Below are 24,881 nucleotides of genomic sequence, written 5' to 3'. Positions count from 1 at the left end.
CTGTGCCTGTCCATCCAGGCCTTACTTCCCTTCAAGGGCTTGACCTCTAATGCTGTGCCTGTCTGTCTAGATCTTATGTCCCTACAAGGGCATGACCTCTAATGCTGTGCCTGTCTGTCCAGGCCTTACGTCCCTACAAGGGCTTGACCTCTAATGCTGTGCCTGTCCATCTAGGCCTTACGTCCCTACAAGGGCCTGACCTCTAACGCTGTGCCTGTCCATCGAGGCCTTACTTCTCTATAAGGGCTTGACCTCTAATGCTGTGCCTGTCCATCCAGGTCTTATGTCCCTACAAGGGCTTGACCTCTAATGCTGTGCCTGCCTGTCTAGGTCTTATGTCCCTACAAGGGCTTGACCTCTAATGCTGTGCCTGTCCATCCAGGTCTTATGTCCCTACAAGGGCTTGATCTCTAATGTTGGGCCTGTCCATCCAGGCTTTACGTCCCTACAAGGGCTTGACCTCTAATGCTGTGCCTGTCCATCCAGGCCTTACATCCCTACAAGGGCTTGACCTCTAATGCTGTGCCTGTCCATCTAGGCCTTATGTCCCTATAAGGGCTTGACCTCTAATGCTGTGCCTGTCTGTCCAGGCCTTACGTCCCTACAAGGGCTTGACCTCTAATGCTGTGCCTGCCCATCCAGGCCTTACATCCCTACAAGGGCTTGACCTCTAATGCTGTGCCTGTTCATCCAGGCTTTACGTCCCTACAAGGGCTTGACCTCTAATGCTGTGCCTGTCCGACCAGGCCTTATGTCCCTACAAGGGCCTGACCTCTAACGCTATGCCTGTCTGTCCAGCTTGGAGCTTGGATATTTCATATGCTCAATAGTTTTCATGACCTTCATAATACGGGCCATTTTCCCTAGGTGCCAACATTAATGTTTCTAGTGCTATAGAAAACTGGTGGTAGTTGCACTCTAGCTCATTCTCTGTGTTCCCATAGTTTACAGAGGCACTGTGTAAACTACAAAGTCATCATAGATTGATATTGTAGATTTGGACTTGAGTAGCAGTTTTCATATTTCTGAGAGCTCTTCAAGTTCCTTTGTCTTCAGCTGAAGTGCATAAATACAGTTAATAGCTTCTGGGTATTCACTAGATGCCAACAGAACCACCACACTCTAGAGGCCAACCCATTTCAGGGAGCCCTTTCCTGCTCAAAGAAGAGGGAACTCTCCTTGGGTGTAGCCAGCCTATTTCTTTGCGCCTTCTGACCCATGTTGAACTGCTGTTCACATGGAAACCTCCTCCACATTGACTCACCATGCTTGAAGGCTCATGTTCCACTCTAGGGTCCACTCACCCAATCTAGGGAGCTCTTTCCTGAGCAAAGGACAGGGAACTCTCCCCGGGTGTAGCCAGCCTATCTCTTAATGCCCGCCGACCCATGTTGAACCACTGTTCACATGAAAACTTCCTCCGCCTTGGCCTTGAAAATTCTCGTTTATATATCTGATACGTCCACCAGATTTTAAAAAACCAGCGAGAGCTCACTAGACGCCAATGGAAACACCCCACTCTAGGGGTGAACCCATTCTATGGAACCCTTTCCTGCACAAAGGAAAGGGAACTCTCCCCGGGGCCAGCCTGTCTTGCCCCTATCAAAATCATAGGGACCTGACTACCTCAGCTCTGCCAGCCTGTCTTGCCCCTATCAAAACCACAGGGACCAGACTACCTCCATTCTGCCAGCCTATCTTGCCCCTATCAACTTTCTACCACTCTGCCTTGCTGCCATACACCAGACGACTCACTCTACTCTTTGAGGTGTTCTTGCCACTATCATGGCTCCTCAGTGTGTTGGTGATAGTCTTTCTGCTGCTTTGTCCCTTTATCGGCATCTTGTGTTTTTTTCTGACACTCTTTCTCCTTGCTATGTTCCCTCTTCGTTGTGCTGTAGGATGTTGTCTTGCCACTTTGCCTGTCGTGCTGCCTTCAAGGGTTCATGCAACTGTTATCGGTGCTCTATTTTGACGCTGTGGTGTGTTTTTGACACTCTCGCTGCTGCTTTGCACCTCTGTTAAAGCACTCTTGCCACTCCTGGTACCCCTTTGCCCCTTTACAGTGCCTTAGGCCATTCATGTCACTTTGGTGCCACTTTGCCACAGTCTAAGTACCTTAGAGCTCTTTTCTCATTCTGATGGCTGCTCCCCGAAGTTTCATCAGAGCTGACAAGAAAACTCCAATTCTGCAGCCAAAAATAGACTGCAAATACTTCCCCCATTGACTTTAATGGAAAAACGGACAACGAATAAAACTAATCAACGAATTGGTTTCCCCCCCTATGAAACTAATGCAACAAATTTTGGTCCCGGCGAAATGAAAACCGAATCAAAATAAATGTTTTCTTTCTGCACATCCCTACACTGGGGTTCTAAAATCCGCAATTTCCACATCATTCAGTGGTCATGGAATCAGCGCAGAAGAAAGCCAGAAAACAAAACCCGCATTCTTCTACCCCACCAGGAAAAGAACAAAAATTTCTCGATGTATTAGGCCAAAACATTTTCCAAAGATCCATGCTTGTGTCACGTATAGCAACCTATCAGCTCTACATGACACAGTACCAAAGGAACCCGTGGAAACAGGTATAGGACATCACTGACAATCTTCCACAACAGCAAAGGGAACCACTCAATGCCATTGTCAAAAAAGGCCTTGAATCAGGTAAACATCAAGGTCCGAGTGGCGTATAATTCCTTTGAAACTTCTGCACGCATGTCAGCTACAGGAATCAGTGCCAGAAGATGGGCTTGGTTAAAAGCTTCAGATCTTCGCTCAGAAGTGCAAGATAAGCTGGTATATCTTCCATGCATCAGAGACAATCTCTTCGGTGAGAAAATTCTAGATGCTGTCTCACAGTTAAAAGACCATCATGAGACACTTAGAGATGTGAATCGGAACTGGAATCTTTTTAATGAATCGATTATACCAACAGTTGAATTGCAACAATGTCATGGGTTATTATGACCAATGAAGTAACAAATAAAATAAACCCATTAAAAATGATTTGCATAAAGGAACCAAAACAAACAAATCCTTGGTTTAATCTACAAATAAAAGAAACTAAATGAAAACTTAGGAAGAAAGAGAAGGAATGGAAAAGGAATAAAACAATGGAAAATTTATCTAAATATCGAATGTGTTTGGCCTTTTATAAAAAATTAATCTTAGAAGCGAAGAAGACATATTATAGGGCCTCATTTTCCAAGCTGCTTGCACGCGAAAAGACCCTTATCGCGTGCGATACCAGGATGGGGGCGGAGTCGGGGCGGAGTCGGCCCTGGAAGAGGAGGAGTCAGGGCGTCACCGGGGCCGACTCTGCGCCGACAACGCAGACAGTGAAAAGGTAGGTGCCTTTTCACTGCCTATTTCGCTCCCAATAGCTACACCTCCTATGGTGGCACTATAGGTGCGATCGCTGCCGGCTAGTGCAGGCCCACCTCCCGTTTTGGCCCCCCCGCCCCTCATCTAAAGTATCGCAGGCCTGGCGGGCAGAGAGTTGTACTGCTGGCAGTGCGCTGGGCTCAGGCAAGGGCGGCCGAAGTTGCTTCCCATAGACAGCTAGGAAGGGAGAGCTTCCTGTAGCGGAGTATGTATGATTGTTGTATGAAAATTCCGCCCATGGGAGTAGTTTGGCCCAATCGTCTTGTCTTTCGTTTACAAAGGAACGCAGGAAGGTCTTCAGAGTCCGGTTCGTACATTCGGTCTGCCTGTTACTCTGAGGGTGGAAGGCTGTTGAGAGACTCAACTGGACCTTGAAGCGTTTACATAACGCCTTCCAGTAGCGGGTGGTGAATTGTGGTCCTCGGTCTGATACGATGTCCTGGGGAAGACCATGAAGTCAGAACACATGTTGAACAAACAAATTAGCCAAGTCGGGCGCTGAAGGCAATTTCGACAGGGGAACAAAATGTGCCATTTTGGAGAACCGGTCCACAACAACCCAGATGACCGTGTTCCCGTCTGATGCTGGGAGATCCACCACAAAGTCAGTGGAGATGTGCGTCCAGGGCTCCACCGGGATAGGCAAAGGGTGTAACAATCCTCTAGGTTTCCCGCCAAGTGGTTTCTGCAACGCGCAGGTGGGGCAGGAGTCGACGAAGAGACAAACATCTTGTCTTACCGTTGGCCACCAATAATACCTGTTGAGGAGGTCTAGGGTCCCGGTACGGCCCGCAAGCCCTCTAGTGAGGGATTCTTGGGCCCATGTCAGCACGGCCCTTCGAGAGTGGTGTGGGACTATGGTCTTTTCTTCGGAAGACGCGGAGGTGGCAGCGAGACACACCTTCCTGGGATCTAAAATGTACTGGGGTGTCTCAGGAGTCTCTTCAACCTCGGTGGACCGTGACAGGGCGTCTGCTCGCACATTTTTTGAGCCAGGGCAATATCGCTGAGTGAAGTCAAACCAATCAAAGAACAAAGACCACCGGGCTTGTCTCGGGTTCAGGCGCTGGGCTTGGCGTAGGAAAGAGAGATTCTTATGATCCGTGTAAATGGTGAAGGGGTGATTAGCTCCCTCCAACCACTGCCTCCATTCTTCCAGGGCGAGTTTCACGGCAAGCAGTTCTTTGTCGCCGACCCCGTAATTACGCTCAGCCGGGGAGAACCTCCTTGAGTAATAGGAACACGGGAGAAGCTGTCCAGTGTCAGAGTGCTGGCTCAACACTGCTCCAACAGCAACGTTCGAGGCATCAACCTCAACCACGAACGGCTGACTGGGATCAGGATGGCGGAGGCATGTGTCTTGTAGGAAGGATCTTTTCAGATCTTCGAAGGCTTAGCAGGCTTGGGCAGGCCAGTCCACCACATTGGCTCCCTTCCGGGTGAGCGCAGTCAGAGGAGCCACTATGCGGGAATAGCCAGGGATGAAATGCCGATAAAAGTTAGCAAAGCCGAGGAAACGTTGTAACGCCTTGAGGCCCCTCGGCTGCGGCCAGTTCCTAATTGCAGCGACTTTCTCCGGATCCATCTGGAAGCCGTCAGCCGAAACAATATACCCCAGGAACGGCAAGGAAGTTTTTTCAAAGCTGCTTTTCTCAAGCTTAGCATATAAGCTCCATGGACTTGTTTCGCATTAATAGTTTGTAATGTTCTTGTTCCCAGTTATGTTATCCAAGTTGTTCTCTCCCTGTTCTCTGTAAGACACTTGTTGTCATTGTTTAATATTTATATCTGTTGCAATGTAAACCGGAGTGATAAGTAACTCTGTTACCTGAACTTCGGTATAGAAAAAGTTATAAATAAATAAATAAATAAGCTGTGCTCTCTGAGTATTTGGAGCACCTGGCGAACATGCTGGCAGTGCGTAGGCAGGTCACGGGAATAGATCAGGACGTCGTCGAGGTAGACGATCACACAGATGTTGAGTAAATCCCGTAGCACCTCGTTCATCAGGTGCTGGAAGACCGCTGGGGTGTTACAAAGGCCAAAGGGCATTACGAGGTATTCGTAATGCCCATCCCAGGTATTGAATGCGGTCTTCCATTCGTCTCCGGGACGGATTCTAAGTTGTAGGCCCCGCGTAGATCCAACTTAGTAAAGACGCTTGCGCCTTGGAGCTGATCAAGTAGCTCTGGGATCAACAGGAGAGGGTAGCGGTCCCGTTTCGTAATCTCGTTGAGCCCTCGGTAGTCGATACAGGGACTCAGGGATCCATCTTTCTTGCCAACAAAAAAGAATCCTGCCCCGGCGGGCAACTTTGACGGGCGAATGAATCCTTTCGCCAAATTCTCAGTGATGTACTCGGACATGGCCCGTGTCTCGGACAGGGACAAGGGGTACACCCTACCCCGAGGTGGCATAGTTCCGGGCAACAAGTCAATAGCACAGTCATATGGACAGTGCTGCAGAAGGAATTATGCTTTCGTCTTTGAGAAGACAACTGTAAAGCCCTCGTATGGAGCTGGAGGTCCTAGGGCGGAGTGCAAAAGCAGGAGTGCTGGAGGCTTGGGAACCTTCATACAATGAGAGAGGCAATAGGGACTCCACTTAGTGATTTGCAGAGTATCCCACTGGATCACAGGCGAGTGCTTTTGGAGCCACGGCAGCCCCAGCACCATGGGGTGGACAGCCTTTTTGAGAATCAGGAAGGCTATCTCCTCCCAGTGGATCGCCCCGGTGCGGACTGTGATGGGAGCCGTGGCAGTCAATATGCGACCTGGAAGGAGCGTTCCCTGAATGGAGGTAATTCGAAGCGGAACCTCTCGTTTCTGCGTAGGAATCTGCAGTTGAGAGACCAAGTCTTGCTGGATAAAATTACCTCCGGCTCCGGAACCCAGGAAAGCGAGGGTTTCCAAAGACCCTCCGGGAAATTCCAAGGTAATGGGTATCATAATCTGAGGAACTGTGGCACAACCTAGGAGGAGCTCCTCCCGACCTCCTAGGTTCTGGAGTTTTCTGCACGCTCTTGGCAGTGTGCCAAGAAATGACCTTTCTGACCACAGTAAAGACACAAGCCCATCGAGCGTCATCGTCTCTCCTCAGGGGAGAGCGGGGCACGTCCCAACTGTATGGGTTCAGAGGCAGAAACATCAGGACGGGCAGGCCTGGGTGAAGGCAGCGGGCGTGAGAAACTGCGGGCAGGGCTGCGCTTTGTCGTGCGTAGCTCTCGTGCTCGCTGTTGCAGGCGGCGATCGATGCGGGCAGCCATGTCAATGAGGGCATTAAATTCTTCCGGGTGATCCCGGGCAGCAATCTCGTCCTTGATGCGCCCTGACAACCCTTCCAAGAAGATGGCTTTAAGGCTATCGTCCTGCCAACCCACTTCCTGAGCAACAGTTCTAAAGTCCATTGCATAGTCCGCCAGGGAACGGGATCCTTGGCGAAGCTGTAGCAAATCTGACGTGGCTAAGGCCTGGCAGGCTGGTTCGTCAAAGGCTTGGCAAAAGTTGGTGACAAACTGCTGCAAGTCATCCAAGGAGGAGTCGTTACGCTCCCAAAGGGGGGAGGCCCAGACCAGGGCCTTTCCATCGAGCAGGGAGAGAATGTACGCTACTTTGACGGAATCCATGGGAAACTGCCAGGGCAATAGAGAAAAGCACACTATACACTGGTTCAAGAACTCACGGCAGATCCTAGCATCTCCAGCGTAATGAGCAGGCAGCGGCAGCTGAGTCACGGGTGAGGCTGCATCCTCGGGTATCGAACCCACAGCGGGCGAAGAACGAGTATCGTGGGCATCCATTCGGGCAGCCAGTTGCTGTTGTAGCTGCAGAGCCAACCCAGGAAGATCCTGGGGTCCTGGTACCTCGGCCGAGTCCATGGCCTTGCAATCTGTTGTGAGTGAGCTGTTTAGTGGACCCTTGGGCCGACCTGTGAGAGACTGGAGAGAAGTGTACTATAGTCTCTAGTGAGTGACAGGTTGGGAGGTGGATACCAGGCAAGAGCTGGACGTGAGCTTCACCCTGGAAGCCGGTACTCCCCCGGGTGGAGCCTGTAGGAGCCCAGCCGCTGGGACTTAGGTGATTCACCCTGGAAGCCGCTACTCCCCCGGGAGGAGCCCATAGGAGCCCTGCCGCTGGGACTTAGGAGATCATGGAAGCTGGAGCGGGCAGGCAGGGATCAGGAGTCAGGCAGGAACTGAAGCAGGCTGGGACTGAAGCAAGCAGGAACTGAAGCAGGACTGGCTACTGGAACCAGACAGGAGCTGAAGCAGGACTGGCTACTGGAACCAGACAGGAGCAGAAGCAGTACTGGTTACTGGAACCAGACAGGAGCTGAAGCAGGACTGGCTACTGGAACCAGACAGGAGCTGAAGCAGGACTGGTTACTGGAACCAAGCTGGAACTGAAGCAGAACAGTTTACTGCAAACAAGCCAGACAGAAGCAAGACTTGGGCACGGAGAGAAACAAGTCTCAGGCAGGAACGGAGTTGGTAACGCAATAGCACACTCCGGGGCACGGCGCAACAGAGAACCGCAAGGACCCCCGTTGCAAGGCAAAGTCCTGGGCTCCGCGGTGGCCTTACATAGGCTGCGGCGTCTGACGTCACAGATAGGGCGGAGCCTTCAGTGGCGGGAAACGGCCTTCAAAAGCGCGGCTTGCGCACAGGCGCCTAGGGAGAAGGCGTCCAGGCAGGGCTTCTCGGTGGCATCCCCCCCGTGGGGATGCCGCGAAACAGGCCGCAGACCCTCGGAGACGGGCCGGGACCAAGGAGGTAAGGGCCTAATCGCGACTGCCGCGACTGGGACTGCAACAAGTGATACAGAGCAATGGTCCTCCTTCGAGGAAGTTGCAATCACTGAAGTTGAGGCTTTGCTTCATAAAATAAGTCCCGCGCCTCATATGCTGGACACTATACCCATTATAGAGCTTAAAAAGGCAACCAAGGTAGTTGCACCTGCCCTGACAAATATCATTAATTTATCATTAAAAGAGGGAATGCTACCTGATATCTTGAAAGGAGCAATTATTAACCCAATTTTGAAGAAGAAAAACTTGGATCCACTAGTTTTGATTAATTACAGACCTATCTCAAATTTACCATTACTTGCTAAATTAATTGAAAAAATGGTTCAAAGACAACTATCAGAATATTTAGAAATGAATAATATTTTATATCCGTCACAACACGGATTTCGTAAACATTATAGTACGGAAACTTTATTGCTTTCACTATCCGATAGCATTTTAAGAGGGTTTGACAGTGGTTCACATTATATTCTTGTTTTATTAGATTTATCATTGGCATTTGATACAGTGAATCATGAATTATTGAAAAAAGACTAGTTGATATTGGATTACATGATAAGACAATTGCCTGGTTCAAGTCGTATTTAAGTAGTAGATTTTATCAAGTGCAGATCGGAGATAAAATTTCAGAGACGATTCAATTACAAACTGGAGTACCACAGGATTCAACTCTGTCAGTGATCCTTTAATATTTATTTAGCACCACGGTGTCATCTTCTTGCAGGGCTAGGAATTGTGCACTATATTTACGCAGATTATATACACCTACTTTTACCAATTGATGACACTATTGAAAAAACAATAGAATTAGTGAATATATATCTCGACATTATTAAGCAGTTCTTAAATCAAATGGAACTAGTGATCAATATTGAAAACCATTACTGACCTCATCCAATTTCAGAACAGTTCTTCAAGCTTTAATATTTGCAAGTACTGATTATTGCAATGCGCTATTACTAGGATTACCATATTCAACAATAAGGCCGCTTCAAATCTTACAAAATTCTGCAGCAAGAATACTTACAGGAAAAAGAAAAAGAGATCATATCACCCCAATACTAGCAGACCTACATTGGTTGCCAATAGAGCAAAGGATACAATATAAAGCGCTATGCAATAGAGATGTGAATTGGAACCGGAATCGGTTCTGGTTTTGGTTTCATGGACTATCGGGAAATTCTGTTTCCCGCGGTCCGAACGTTTTTTTTTTTATCGGCTGCGCTCGAGCCGATAAACAAAAAACCACCCCGACCCTTTAAATCTAATTCTTTAGAATCCCCACCCTCCCGACCCCCTAAAACTTTCTTAAAGTACCTGCTGGTCCAGCAGGGGTTATGGGAGCGATTTCCCGCTCTCGGGCCGTCGGCTGCCAGTAAACAAATTGGCACTGATGGCCCTTTCACCTTACCATAAGACAGGGGCTATTGGTGCCATTGGCCGGCCCCTGTCACATGGTAGGAGAAATGGACGGCCGGCGCCATCTTTAAAAATGGCACGGGGGTTGTTTTTGTGTGCCCTTTCTTCCAGCCCCCCCAAAACGATGAGAACCCCATTTCCTATCGCTTTTGGGGACCCCCCGATTTTTGACGAGTTTGAAAATATCGTATGATATTTTCAATCGTCAGAAAAACGATTCATAGAAACATAGAAACATAGAAACATAGAAATGACGGCAGAAGAAGACCGAATGGCCCATCCAGTCTGCCCAGCAAGCCTCACACATTTTTTCTCTCATTCTTATCTGTTACTCTTAGCTCCTTGTTCTATTCCCCTTCCACCCCCACCATTAATGTAGAGAGCAGTGATGGAGCTGCATGCAAGTGAAATATCTAGCTTGATTAGTTAGGGGTAGTAGGGGCAGTAACCGCCGCGATAAGCAAGCTACACCCATGCTTATTTGTTTTACAGCTCTTGTTGGTTTTTTTTTTCTTCTCCCCTGCTGTAGAAGCAGAGAGCCATGCTGGATATGCATTGAAAGTGAAGTATCAGGCACATTTGGTTTGGGGTAGTAACCGCCGTAACAAGCCAGCTACTCCTCGCTTTGTGATTGTGAATCCTTTTTTTCTTCACCCCTGTCGTTGAAGCTATGCAGGATATGCGTGAAGCATCAGTTTTTTGCTTTTTTTTTTTTTCCCCTGCCGTTGAAGCAGAGAGCTATGCTGGAAATGCGTGATGTATCAGTCTTTCTCCCATGCCGATGCAGCAGAGAACCATGCTGGATATGCATGGAAAGTGAAGTATCAGGCACATTTGGTTTGGGGTAGTAACCGCCGTAACAAGCCAGCTACTCCCCGCGTTTTGAGTGCGAACCCTTTTTCTTCTCCCTTGCCGTTGTAGCAGAGAGCTCTGCTGGATGTGTGAAGTATCAGTTATTCTTCTCCCCTGTCATTGAAGCAGAGAGCTATGCTGTATATGCATTGAAAGTGAAGTATCAGGCATATTGGTTTGGGGTAGTAACCGCCGTAACAAGCCAGCTACTCCCCTCTTTGTGAGTGCAAATCCTTTTTCCATTACCTCTTGCTGTTGAAGCTTAGAGCGATGTAGGAGTCACAGTAAGCATGTGTATGTTTATTTAATAAGGGTATTGTGTCAATAGCCATCATTCTGGCGAGTCACCCACTCTTCATTGGCGGCCTCTTGACTTTATGGATCCGCAGTGTTTATCCCACGCCCCTTTGAAGTCTTTCACAGTTCTGGTCTTCACCACTTCCTCCGGAAGGGCATTCCAGGCATCCACCACCCTCTCCGTGAAGAAATACTTCCTGACATTGGTTCTGAATCTTCCTCCCTGGAGCCTCAAATCGTGACCCCTGGTTCTGCTGATTATTTTCCTATGGAAGAGGTTTGTCGTTGTTTTTGGATCATTAAAACCTTTCAAGTATCTGAAAGTCTGTATCATATCACCTCTGCTCCTCCTCTCCTCCAGGGTGTACATATTTAGATTCTTCAATCTCTCCTCGTACGTCATCCTATGAAGATCCTCCACCTTCCTGGTCGCCCTTCTCTGTACCGCTTCCATCTTGTCTTTGTCTTTTTGTAGATACGGTCTCCAGAACTGAAACACAGTACTCCAGGTGAGGCCTCACAAGGACCTGTACAAGGGAATAATCACTTCCCTTTTCTTACTTGATATTCCTCTCTCTATGCAGCCCAGCATTCTTCTGGCTTTTGCTATCGCCTTGTCGCATTGTTTCGCTGTCTTCACATCATTAGACACTATCACCCCAAGGTCCCTCTCCTGCTCCGTGCACATCAGCCTTTCCCCCCCCATCGAGTACAGTTCATTTGGATTTCCACTCCCCATATGCATGACTTTGCACTTCTTGGCATTGAATCTCAGCTGCCATATCTTCGACCAATCTTCCAGTTTCCTTAGATCCCGTCTCATTCTCTCCACTCCTTCCGGCGTGTCCACTCTGTTGCAGATCTTAGTGTCATCCGCAAAAAGACAAACCTTACCTTCTATCCCGTCCGCAATGTCCGCAATGTTAATATCAGTGATTCACATCCCTACTATGCACAATACATAAATTAATTCATGATGAAAAAGCAGAATGGCTTAATACAGCTTAATACAGGAATTTGCGATCAGCGAACAAGGCATTATTGACGGTCCCATCTGTTAAGACAGCAAAAATGACACAGTTTCGTGACAGAGCTCTATCTTTAGCAGGTCCTAACTTGTGGAATAGTATGCCTTTGGAAATAAGACTACAAAGAAATTATAAACTATTTAAAAGCATTTTAAAAACATGGCTCTTTAAACAGGGTTTTCAGAGTGAGTGTGATGAGAAGTAAAGAAGGGCTGATCATTTGATGTTATTAAGCACCTTGATGAAACTTGTATTGCATAGTACGATAGCTGTTTTATATATTTTACTGTATTTTATGTAATCATCTTAAAATAGTTTTTATTTTTAGATGCAGTATAAATTTGAGAAATGGGTTTTGTTTTTAGTTGTTTCACATGCATTTAAAATCTTGATATTTGAGAATGCTTTTTGTTACCTAATTTTAATTGATTGGCACTTTTTAACTTTTAGTAATATTTTAAAATATTTTTTGTTATTTTTGTGTGCCTTATTTGTAAACCGTTGTGATGGTTGTTAATAACTTAACAATGGTATATAAAAATTATTAAATAAATAAAGATGATTATCATGTTGTTGAATTTATTAAATAGTTCTGAGTTTTTAAAAAAATTAGAATTCTCACTATCTTTATGTTAATATCAGTGATTTCTAATGCATGCTTTTCTCATTATTTTATAAGCAGAGTGAAATTATAATGATATACTCCAATGCTGACATCAGGTAAGAGCCAGGTTTAGTGAATGCTTTTTAATTTAGTTTTTTTTTTTGTCCTCGTTTTTAACATATGACTTAGAAATACTTAGGGGGAAGAATGCAAGTTCAATGCATGATCAGTTCCAGTTTCCTTAAACCCAGCAAAGTGTCAGACCATTACAAAAGCATGTGTGTCTTCTTCAGCATTACTTATTTTCCCCATTTAAGGGCGGATTTTAAGATCCCTGCTCACCTAAATCCGCCCAAATCCGGGCGGATTTAGGCGAGCAGGGCCCTGCGCGCCGGTGAGCCTATTTTACATAGGCCTACCGGCGCGCGCAGAGCCCCGAGACTCGCGTAAGTCCCGGGGTTTTCGGAGGGGGGTGTGTCAGGGGCGTGTCAGGGGGCGGGGCCGAGCGCCGCGCCGTTTTCGGGGAGTGTCGGCAGCGTTTTGGGGCGGGCCCGGGGGCGTGGTTACGGCCAGGGGCGGTCCGGGGCGTGGCCGCACCCTCCGTACCCGCCCCCAGGTCGCGTCCCGGCACGCTAGCGGCCTGCTGGCGCGCGGGGATTTACGTCTCCCTCCGGGAGGCGTAAATCCCCCGACAAAGGTAAGGGGGGGGTTTAGACAGGGCCAGGGGGGTGGGTTAGGTAGAGGAAGGGAGGGGAAGGTGAGGGGAGGGCGTTAGAGGATTCCCTCCAAGGCCGCTCCGATTTCGGAGCGGCCTTGGAGGGAACGGGTGTAGGCTGCACGGCTTGGCGCGCGCCGGCTATACGTAATCGATAGCCTTGCGCGCGCCGATCCAGGATTTTAGCGGATACGCGCGACTACGCGCGTATCTACTAAAATCCCGCGTACTTTTGCTTGCGCCTGATGCGTCAGCAAAAGTACATGAACGCGCCGTTTTTGAAAATCTACCCCTTAGTGAATAGCTTAGTATGCCCCTCCCCCTCCCAAATTTAGAGGAGATGTGTTTTGCCTGATGGGGGGTGGTAGATGTGAGCTGGATCTGCTTGCTGCTGAGAGGAAATATGTCCCTGTATGAAAGTTACAGTTTGAATTGTATAAAAAGAATCTCCTGCCTCTGAGGAGGGATGAAGAGAGCTGCCTTGCTGTATTGATGTAGCCGTATCCCAGTCAGCTCTTGGGCATGGGGGCACACAGGGAGGGTCATGGATCACACAAGGCCCCCATGACATCCTGGAGTCCCCAAGCAGGGGGGAAAGACATGCCCTTAAGGTTTTACTGACATTGGAGCTTTTCTGCTCTTACAGCCCAGTCTCTCTAGCAATCATAAGAACATAAGAAGAACATAAGAAAATGCCATATTGGGTCAGACCAAGGGTCCATCAAGCCCAGCATCCTGTTTCCAACAGTGGCCAATCCAGGCCATAAGAACCTGGCAAGTACCCAAAAACTAAGTCTATTCCATGTAACCATTGCTAATGGCAGTGGCTATTCTCTAAGTGAACTTAATAGCAGGTAATGGACTTCTCCTCCAAGAACTTATCCAATCCTTTTTTAAACACAGCTATACTAACTGCACGAACCACATTCTCTGGCAACAAATTCCAGAGTTTAATTGTGCTGAGTAAAAAAGAACTTTCTCCGATTAGTTTTAAATGTGCCCCATGCTAACTTCATGGAGTGTCCCCTAGTCTTTCTACTATCCGAAAGAGTAAATAACCGATTCACATCTACCCGTTCTAGACCTCTCATGATTTTAAACACCTCTATCATATCCCCCCTCAGTCGTCTCTTCTCCAAGCTGAAAAGTCCTAACCTCTTTAGTCTTTCCTCATAGGGGAGTTGTTCCATTCCCCTTATCATTTTGGTAGCCCTTCTCTGTACCTTCTCCATCGCAATTATATCTTTTTTGAGATGCGGCGACCAGAATTGTACACAGTATTCAAGGTGCGGTCTCACCATGGAGCGATACAGAGGCATTATGACATTTTCCGTTTTATTCATCATTCCTTTTCTAATAATTCCCAACATTCTGTTTGCTTTTTTGACTGCCGCAGCACACTGAACCGACGATTTCAATGTGTTATCCACTATGACACCTAGATCTCTTTCTTGGGTTGTAGCACCTAATATGGAACCCAACATCGTGTAATTATAGCATGGGTTTTTTTCCCCTATATGCATCACCTTGCACTTATCCACATTAAATTTCATCTGCCATTTGGATGCCCAATTTTCCAGTCTCACAAGGTCTTCCTGCAATTTATCACAATCTGCTTGTGATTTAACTACTCTGAACAATTTTGTGTCATCTGCAAATTTGATTATCTCACTCGTCGTATTTCTTTCCAGATCATTTATAAATATATTGAACAGTAAGGGTCCCAATACAGATCCCTGAGGCACTCCACTGTCCACTCCCTTCCACTGAGAAAATTGCCCATTTAATCCTACTCTCTGTTTCCTGTCTTTTAGCCAGTTTGCAATCCACGAAAGGACATCGCCACCTATCCCATGACTTTTTACTTTTCCTAGAAGCCTCTCATGAGGAACTTTGTCAAACGCCTTCTGAAAATCCAAGTATACTATATCTACCGGTTCACCTTTATCCACATGTTTATTAACTCCTTCAAAAAAGTGAAGCAGATTTGTGAGGCAAGACTTGCCCTGGGTAAAGCCATGCTAACTTTGTTCCATTAAACCATGTCTTTCTATATGTTCTGTGATTTTGATGTTTAGAACACTTTCCACTATTTTTCCTGGCACTGAAATCAGGCTAACCGGTCTGTAGTTTCCCGGATCGCCCCTGGAGCCCTTTTTAATCACCACACTGATGCTCAGGTTTTTGTTCAAAAATAAAATCTTTATTGGATATTGTTGAACATGTTAAAGAAAAGTCCAGCAAGTTATCCGGCTATAGTTAACTGGATAACTTGGGCCAGATATTCAGTGGGAAAAACATCCTGCTGAATATACTTCCCTAAAATTATCCGGAATCATATAATAGGATAACCTTTTAAAACCTAACCAGCTATGGGCTTGTTTTATGATAATAGCCTATTTATCGCAATGTGTGCTATCTTTCTCCCAGGACAAGCAGGATGGTAGTCCTCACATATGGGTGACATCACAGGATGGAGCCCAATCTCGGAAAACCTCTGTCAAAGTTTCCAGAACTTTGACTGGCCCCTACTGGGCATGCCCAGCATAGCACTAACCCTGCAGCCAGCAGGGGTCCTCCTTCAGACTTCTTTTTTCTGTGCATCAGTAGCCTCGCAGTTAAGGAGCTCTGCAGAGATTCCTGACAGGAATTTTCCTTACGGAATTACTAAAAGTTAATTTGCCCCACAGGGATCCCTCCTCTAACTTTTTCAAGCCCTGGTACTCCGGTAAGTCTTTACCCATTTTTCCGTCGATTACAGTCGAGTTTGACCCTCGCAGCCTACTAGCCGTCAACCGTACCGTGGCTCAATTTTTTCCGTGGCCATGGTGTCGGGGTTCCATCGGTGCCTGGACTGTAATCGCACCATGTCCATCACAGACCCCTATAAAGTCTGTGTAATGTGTCTTGGATGAGAGCAAGATGTCTTGACCTGCACCAAATGTGCCTTAATGACACCAAAAGGTCGCAAGGCCAGAATGGAGAAGATGGAACTTCTCTTCCGTGCTCAAACCCCGACTCCGTCCATTGCATCGACGTCGTCGGAACCGGCACCGTCAACTTCGCGCCAGCATCGTCCACTGACCGGTGACCATCCGGCATCAATGACATCTCGGCCTTCGACACCCTCTACTCCCCCTCAGGACCGAGGGGATTGTAGAGACAAACATTGCCACCGGCATAGAAAGTCTCGGACCATCGAGGGAGCGAAATCATCGACCTCGCCATTGTCCGAGCCGTCGTCGAAGAAACCCCGTCCAGAAAAGGCACCGACCTTTTCGGCGACCGGGTCACCGAGGCTACCCTCCCCCAATGGGGCATCGGGAGCCGCAACTCTGCCTTTAACGGTGGTCCCTCCGGCTATGCCTTTGCCTCCTTCTTCTGTTCCGGAGCCGGGGCTGCTTGCTCCAGGTCTCCAAGAAGAACTGGACTGGATGGTTCAGGAGGCCATTGACAAGGCGATGCACGACTTCAGGTTCAGGAGGCACCGACATCGGTACCGATTGCAGAACCGATCACTGACCCGATTCCAGCATCGTTGGCACCGCTGCTCTCCAGGATGGAAGCACTAATTGCCTCTTTTCCACCGATGAACCCTGGGTCACCGGTGCCCTCCCTGCTTACTCTGTCATCGGGAGGAGAAACACCGTTTCGCATCCCTCCTTCGGGAGATCTGCCTCAGCCATCGATGCTGATATGTCCATCGCCACCAATCCAACCATCGGTGTCGATATGCCCGTCGGCGCCACCAAGCCACCCATCGATGACCTTGATGCCTGCTCCGGTGCCTTCAATGCCTTCATCGGTGCCTCCGATTATTCCTTGATTCCTTTGGAGCCTAGTCCAGGACCTTCAGGTATCCCACCATCCCGTCCCCCTCTACATCCTAGAGGTGCAGGTGCTGATCCCTATGATACCTGGACTGATGATTCCTCACCAGACACCGATGATTTGCCTTCACCACCTTCACCCACTGAAAGTAGAAAGCGTTCTCCTCCAGAGGACCTTTCCTTTATAAATTTTGTGAAGGAAATGTCTAACTTGGTTCCTTTCAAATTACAGACTGAACAGGATGATAGACATCAGATGATGGAGTTGCTCCAGTTCCTGGATGCTCCCAAGGTAATAACCTCCATCCCTTTCCACCAGGTTCTTCTGGATCTCCTGAAGAAGAACTGGGAACATCCTGGCTCCATTGCTCCAGTCCACAGAAAAGCTGACACTACCTATTTGGTGCAGTCAGCTCCGGGCTTTCAGAAACCACAATTGGATCACCAATCTGTAGTGGTAGAATCTGCACAGAAGAGAGCAAAGAGGTCAAAGCCTCACACTTCCTTTCCCCCTGGCAAGGAACAGAAGTTTTTAGATCCAATTGGTCGCTGAGTCTTCCAAGGATCAATGCTCATTTCCCGAATTGCCGCTTATCAGCTCTATATGACCCAATATAACAGGGTCATTTTTAAGCAGATCAGCTCCAAACCCTAGTAAACAAGGGTTTGAGGCAGGCAAGCATGAGATCAGATCATCTTATGATATCTTTGATATTGCCACTAGGGTATCTGCAGCTGCTATTTCGGTGAGAAGGTGGGCCTGGTTCAAGCCTTCTGACCTTCACCCTGAGGTACAAGACAGGTTATCTTACCTACCTTGTGTAGGAGATAATCTGTTTGGAGAACAGATTCAATGGACAGTGGCGGAACTTAAGGACCATCTTGAGACCCTAAGACAGCTCTCTCTGATGCCTTCTGACTATTCTTCTAAACAGCCCTTCAGAAAGGACTCTAAAAAGTCATTGCTCCACCTGAAGAAGTCCTACCCTCCACCAACCAGATCCCGTGCCACGAGACCTTTTTCAAAAAGTACAGTCTCGTCAAACACGTAAACAAAAACCACAAGCAGCTCCTCAACCAGGGCCTGCTTCAGGTTTTTGACTTCCACCTAGAGAGCAGCAGCCAGATTCCACTGCCTCACATACCAATGGGAGGTCAATTGTGCCACTTCCACAACATATGGCACTCAATCACCTCAGACCAATGGGTACTAGTGATAATTGCTCAGGGTTAACATCTGAACTTTCTCTCCATTCCACCAGACTCCCGACCTCTACCGACGTGGAGAACATCTGATCACTCCATCCCACTGGAATAGGATGTCTCCCTCCTCCTCCAGTCCAAGGCAATAGAACCAGTACCCTACTCTCAGCACGGCCTAGGGTTCTATTCCCGATACTTTCTAATCCCCCCAAAATTGGGAGGCATTTGTCCTATTCTGGACCTACGGGCCCTCAACAAGTACCTCCAGCGAGAGAAGTTCAAGATGGTAACCTTAGGCTCGCTTCTTCCTCTTCTACAAAGAGGAGACTGGCTCTGCTCTCTGGACCTCCAGGATGCATACACTCATATTGCGATAACTCCATCTCATCGCAAATACCTGAAGTTTCTAGTAGGCCCCAAGCACTATCAATACCGAGTGCTTCCATTCGGCCTGGCATCTGCGCCCCGAGTCTTCACAAAATGCCTCGTAGTAGTTGCAGCCTTCCTCAGTACCCAAGGTGTTCACGTCTACCCCTCTCTGGATGACTGGTTAATCAGGGCTCCCACTCAGCAAGCTGCTCTGTCGTCCCTCAATCTAACCTTACACACTCTAATTTCATTAGGATTTCTCGTCAACTATGACAAATCCTACTTAGTCCAATTTCAAACCTTGTCGTTCATTAGGGCAGACTTGGACACCTTCCAGGCAAAGGCTTTTCTGCCTCGACAGCAAGCTCTCACTCTCGTGTCTGGCACACCAGCTTCAGTCTCAGCACTCCGCAACTGCATACCACTTTCTCATCCTCCTGGGACACATGGCGTCCTCAGTTCAGGTCACACCAGTGGCCCATTTGGCCATGAGAGTCATGCAGTGGACTCTAAGGTTTCAATGGACTCAAAGCATTCAGCCCCTGTCGACCATTGTCCACGTAACTGACTCACTCCGTCAGTCTCTAGCCTGGTGGAAGAATCAGATCAATCTCCTTCAAGGCTTGCCCTTTCAGGCTCCAAACCCTCAATTAATTCTCACCACCGATGCTTCCAACTTCGGATGGGGAGCCCATGTGGCCGATCTGCAGACACAAGGCTCTTGGGCTCCAGAGGAAGCCAAACACCAAATAAATTTCCTGGAGCTTCGAGCAATCAGATATGCTCTCAGGGCATTTCACGATTGCCTCTCAAGTTATCCTGATCCAGACAGACAACCAGGTGGCCATGTGGTACATCAACAAACAGGGAGGCACAGGCTCCTTCGTTCTGTGTCAGGAAGCTACACAGATTTGGGTGGAAGCTCTCTCCCATTCGATGTACCTCAGGGCCACCTACTTGCCGGGAGTGGACAATGTGTTGGCAGACAAGCTGAGTCGCAACTTTCATCCGCATGAGTGGTCTCTCAACCCCTCAGTAGCGAACTCCATCTTCCAACAATGGGGATATCCTCAGATAGACCTCTTTGCGTCTCCTCAAAACTGCAAAGTAGAGAAATTCTGCTCTCTTATTCGCAGCAAACACTCTCAGCCCAGAGATGCATTCTCTCTCTCGTGGGCAACTGGTCTACTCTACGCATTCCCTCCACTTCCTCTTCTCTCGAAGACTCTCGTGAAGTTATGTCAGGACAAGGGAACCATGATCCTGATAGCACCTCACTGGCCACGCCAAGTGTGGTTTCCAATACTGAAGGATCTCTCCATTCGCAGGCTCATTCCCTTGGGAAAGGACCCACTTCTGATCACTCAAAACGACGGGTTCCTCCGCCATCCCAGTCTTCATGCCTTGTCCCTGACGGCATGGATGTTGAAAGGTTAATCCTTCAGCCACTTAACCTTTCTGAACCAGTTTCCCGTGTGTTGATTGCTTCACGGAAGCCTTCCACGAGAAAAGCTTACTCTTGCAAATGGAAAAGGTTCACGTCATGGTGCTCTTCTCAGTCCCTTGACCCCTTTTCCTGTCCAATCACGAAGTTTTTGGACTATCTCTGGCATTTATCAGAGTCAGGTCTAAAGACTTCTTCCATCAGAATGCATGTCAGTGAGGTAGCCGCCTTCCATAAAGGTATCGGGGATGTTCCTATATTAGTACAACCCCTTGTTAACATGTTTTCTGAAAGGCTTGCTTCACCTCAAGCCTCCACTGCATCCTCCAGCCCCTTCTTGGGACCTCAACCTGGTTTTGGGTCAGCTCATGAAATCATCATTCGAGCCTCTTCACTCCTGTGATCTTCACTAACTCACATGGAAAGTGATTTTCCTTCTGGCAATCACTTCAGCTCGCAGAGTTAGTGAATCACATGCCCTAGTTACCTATCCGCCTTACACTAAACGTCTGCAGGACCGGGCGGTATTCCGCACTCACCCAAAGTTCTTGCCTAAGGTAGTATCGGAGTTTCACATTAATCAATCCATTATACTACCTACCTTCTTTCCCAAGCCCCATTCCAATCCAGGAGAACAGGCTCTGCATACCCTTGACTGTAAACAGGCTCTAGCATTCTACCTAGACCGTACAACTGCCCACAAGGAAAGCACTCAATTGTTTGTCTCTTTCCATCCTAACAAGTTAGGGAAGCCTCTGGGTAAGCAGATTATCTCCTCCTGGTTGGTGGACTGCATATCCTTTTGCTATCAGCAAGCAGGCATTCCATTTCAAGACCGTGTTAAAGCACACTCTATGAGGGCCATGGCAACTTCAGTAGCACACCTACGATCAGCGCTGCTTCCTGACATTTGCAGGGCTGCCACCTGGAGTTCTCTCCACACCTTTGCAGCCCACTATTGCTTGGACAAAGATGGAAGACAAGATTCCATCTTCGGCCAGTCTGTCCTTTGTAACCTATTTACAACGTGACGTACCAACAACCTTCTGCCTGACCTGTGGGGTTCAGGATGCCCTCTACCAAATTCCATCCCAGTTGTTGTGCCTGTTGCATGCCTTTGGGTACATTTGGTGCATGTTGGACATCCTCAGCTCGGTACTCACCCATATGTGAGGACTACCATCCTGCTTGTCCTGTGAGAAAGCAAATGTTGCTTACCTGTAACAGGTATTCTCACAGGACAGCAGAATGTTAGTCTTCACGAAACCCGCCCACCGCCCCACAGTGTAGGGTTCCTAACGTTTGATTATTTTATTTTTCGGCACTGCCTTTGCTTTTAAATAAGACTGAAGGGGGACCCCTCCTGGCTGCAGGGTTAGTGCCATGCTGGGCATACCCAGTAGGGGCCAGTCAAAGTTCTGGAAACTTTGCCAGAAGTTTTCCATGATTGGTCTCCATCCTGTGATGTCACCCATATGTGAGGACTAACATCCTGTTGTCCTGTGAGAACACATGTTACAGGTAAGCAATATTTGCTTAGCGCTTCGCATAGGTATTACCGCAAAGTGCTTTAACATTTTCGCACTTTGCGATAATACCACAATTATTGCAGTTTCTTCCTGGGTAACATCAAGCTAGGTTGAGAGAACATTGTAGAAATCTCATCTTTGAGGGAGTTTCCTCACTCCAAAAGACATCAAATCTTCACAAGAGTGTACTTGTAATGATTCTGCTTGGGGGAACAAGCCCACAAGCAGCCTCTCATCTTCTTTGCTCCACATGGCCTGGGAGCTGCCGTCCTCTTCCTCTTCAGCGGCCTGGAAGAACCCCCGCTGAACGACCTCCTGCAGTCGATCTCCTGCCGGCGCCATTTTCCGTACGGAAAACGATTCGCGGCAGGAAATCGCTCCCAGACCCCCGCTGGACCCCCAGGAACTTTTGGCCAGCTTGGGGGGCCTCCTGACCCCCACAAGACTTGCCAAAAGTCCAGCAGGGGTCTGGAACGACCTCCTGCAGTCGAATCGTGTTGGTCTATGGCCGCCGCCATTTTGTGGCGGCCATTTTGCAAAATGGCGCCGGCTGAAGACAACACGATTCAATAGCAGGAGGCCGTTTCGGACCGCCGCCGTTCCGGACCGCCGCTGGATCCCCAGGTAATTTAAAGCATTTGGGGGGGGGTTCGGGAGGGTGGGGGATTTAATTTAAAGGGTCAGGGTGGGTTTTAGGGGGTTTTAGTGTGCCGGCTCACGATTTTAACGATTTTCACGATACTTTACCCACCCAAATGGCAACAATACGATTCCCTCCCCCTCCCAGACGAAATCGATCAATAAGACGATCGAGGACACGATTCACATCTCTACCAAGCATCTTCGTCTCGTCTAAGCTTCCAAGAACTGTGTCCTTGTCTTATCTGAGTCTCCTAGTCCTCGTCTCATCTGAATCTCCAAGTGTCCTTGTCTTGTCTGAAGTCCCAAGCTCTACATGTCTTCGACTCATCTGAGCCTCCGAGCTTCCTCATCTTGTTCAAGTCTTCAGCCTAGTCCAAGGCCCAGGTCCCGTCTTGTTCCAAGCTCCAATACCATCGCCTGTCCTCGACCTCTGTCCATCCTGCCACATCTGCTGCTACCCAGTGGCAGGTCCGAAAGGACTATTGCGTGGCCGGAGGGCTACCCCAGAGACCAGCATTGCGTTGCTAGGTCTCTACCAGTGTGTGCAGGTTCGGCGGGGGTTAGGGCAGTGGCCAGTATGCTCCTCCCATGCTAGAACACGTCTTGCCTGCCACGGCGCTTCCAAGGAGCTCCTCTCTGCAGTCACGTTGTGGTCCAAGGGCACACATCTCCCCAGAATCGGGAGTGCTCCCTAGCGCTCCCTCCCACAGATTCCAACAGTACTGTTCTGTTCGTATGTCTCATTCTGCATGTCAAAGTGGCCCCTAACCCCTACACTACTACATAAACCTCACCTCGAGTTACTAGGTGGACCTCCTATAGAGATATAAATAGCTAACTACTAGAAGGGCTCCTCCCCTTTTAGAAATTAGCATCGCACCATGTGTTATGGTGCTTAATGCATGCGAAAACGCCATAACGCAACTTGGAAAATAACCCACTATGTTTGAATATAACTAGTTAATTTTAAAGTTATTGAACTTTGTGTAGCTGGATATCTTCAAAGATATTGAGTTAATTAGTACAGTTAAAAAACAAAACAAAAAACAGACTTGTAGCCCAATCACCCCCCCCCCCCCCCCCGCTATTCTCCTGCTGAGCCATGCATTCCCCTCTACCCCACCCCAAACTCCTAAATGTAAAAAAAAATGTTCTGGGGTCTGCAGGTATGCTGCCCCATCCCTTCCCCAGGCTATCTCCTGCTCCCCCCTGTCAAGGGCTGCTCAGCTAAGGATGGAAAGGAGGCGCTAGGCCAGAGCAGGGGTGCATCCTGGAGAGGATGGGAGCCCTGGAGCAGGCTTTCTTCTGCCTGAAACACCTACCATTCCCCACAGGTTGAGCCCTTGGTGCAGGCAGCTGCCAGGACTTATCAGCTGGAACAGGAGCCATGCAACCCTTACTTAGACCTCTTCCTTCTTGTTAAGTTAATAAAGTTGTGGTCGTTATTTATCCAACGATTCTTGAGTTTGCCTCTTACTGGATAACTGTGCTGCCTGGTGGCATGAGGGACAATAGTAAGCCGGGGGACCTGGCTGCCCATGTTAAAAAATTAATTTCAGAGCAGCAGATGGAATTCAGACTCATTAGGGTTCGTTAATAGACCATGAGAGTTCAGAAAATCAGTGGTAGTCAGGCATGGGAATTTGCAATGTGCAGGATTTATTTGCATGGGGTTTTTTCTTATATTTCCACACTTTCCTCATCTGTAATGTGTATGTGTTTGTAGCAGCAGAATGCAATATACCTAACGTTTTTTGGCACTCCTGTGAGTATTGCTGCATGTAAATTTAATTTCATGGTAGCCCCTTTGTGTTCATATGTTGTGATATCTTGTTCCAGATTCAAAGTGCTTGTGCAGGCTCACTCTAGTGAAACAGAAGACCTATTAATTACAAGAATAGAAGAGCTGTTGAATAGAACAAAATACATGTCTGATACATCTAAAATATCCTTATGCTCTATAAATGTGACACATCTAGGTAACCATTTGTATTTTATCCTTTTATACATTGCTGAATGCTTTCTACTTAACCTACTATCAATTTTTTTTAAAGGTGATTTACCCATAGATCTAAGTTCTATCTAAGGTCATTTATAAAAGAAGCCTTGATGCCTAACTTAGCCAGTCCAATGTTGATGTCCCTTCTGAAGTTGCAAGCTGTCTTGGCTCCCTCTCTGCCATGATCAAAGGGCACTCCATGCGCCTAGACTGAGCAGGCACCCCTTGAGCACAGTGGCGTCCCTGGGCACATGCAGCCCTGCTTATTGTGTACCCAAGGGTAGAAGGGTAAAGAAAGCCTGGTTGGGTTAATACATCTCTTTGGTTCTCTCTTATGACTTTTTAGTCACAGTTATTAAGCACTTTAACATGTAATTGATAAACATTTGTTTAAAGGTTTTTTTTTATGAGCTTTTCATCTGAGTTGTTTGCAGCTCTGCTTTTCAATATCTAAATGGAATAAATGTTACAAAATCTCTGTTTTTAGATCCAGGAGATTGTCCACCCCACACAACGTTTTTACGACGACACTATCACTGGCCAAGAACAAATGCCACCATGACAGCCCAGCTGGCATGTAATGACAAGAAAACTCAATTTGCCACCAGATACTGGTAAGCTCAGGGACCTCTCTCTTGCCACACATTTACCAAACATGTACAGGGAGGGCAGAGTGAAATGATGAAAAAAAGTAGAACTTGTGGAGGAGAGCCATCACTAGTTTGAACTTTACTAATTTAAGTGCATAGTATTCAG

The 24,881-nt window shown here is 47.8% G+C and overlaps 1 protein-coding gene across 1 annotated transcript in view; it reads left to right on the top strand.

The window, feature by feature from the left end:
- Window positions 1-12,473: 12,473 nt before the first annotated feature.
- The window catches only part of LOC115094596 (adhesion G-protein coupled receptor G4-like), a 143,605-nt gene continuing 131,197 nt past the window's right edge, over window positions 12,474-24,881 (top strand). Inside the window, exons 1-3 of the mRNA XM_029607815.1 lie at window positions 12,474-12,510; window positions 23,966-24,105; window positions 24,613-24,739. Of these exons, the coding sequence (XP_029463675.1) occupies window positions 12,485-12,510; window positions 23,966-24,105; window positions 24,613-24,739 (293 nt within the window). The 5' untranslated portion in view covers window positions 12,474-12,484. The remainder of the gene's footprint in view (window positions 12,511-23,965; window positions 24,106-24,612; window positions 24,740-24,881) is intronic.

The sequence above is a fragment of the Rhinatrema bivittatum genome, chromosome 6, assembly GCF_901001135.1.
Source record: "Rhinatrema bivittatum chromosome 6, aRhiBiv1.1, whole genome shotgun sequence".
NCBI classification, from domain to species: Eukaryota; Metazoa; Chordata; class Amphibia; order Gymnophiona; family Rhinatrematidae; genus Rhinatrema; species Rhinatrema bivittatum.
This window is presented reverse-complemented; position numbering and strand designations above follow the sequence as displayed.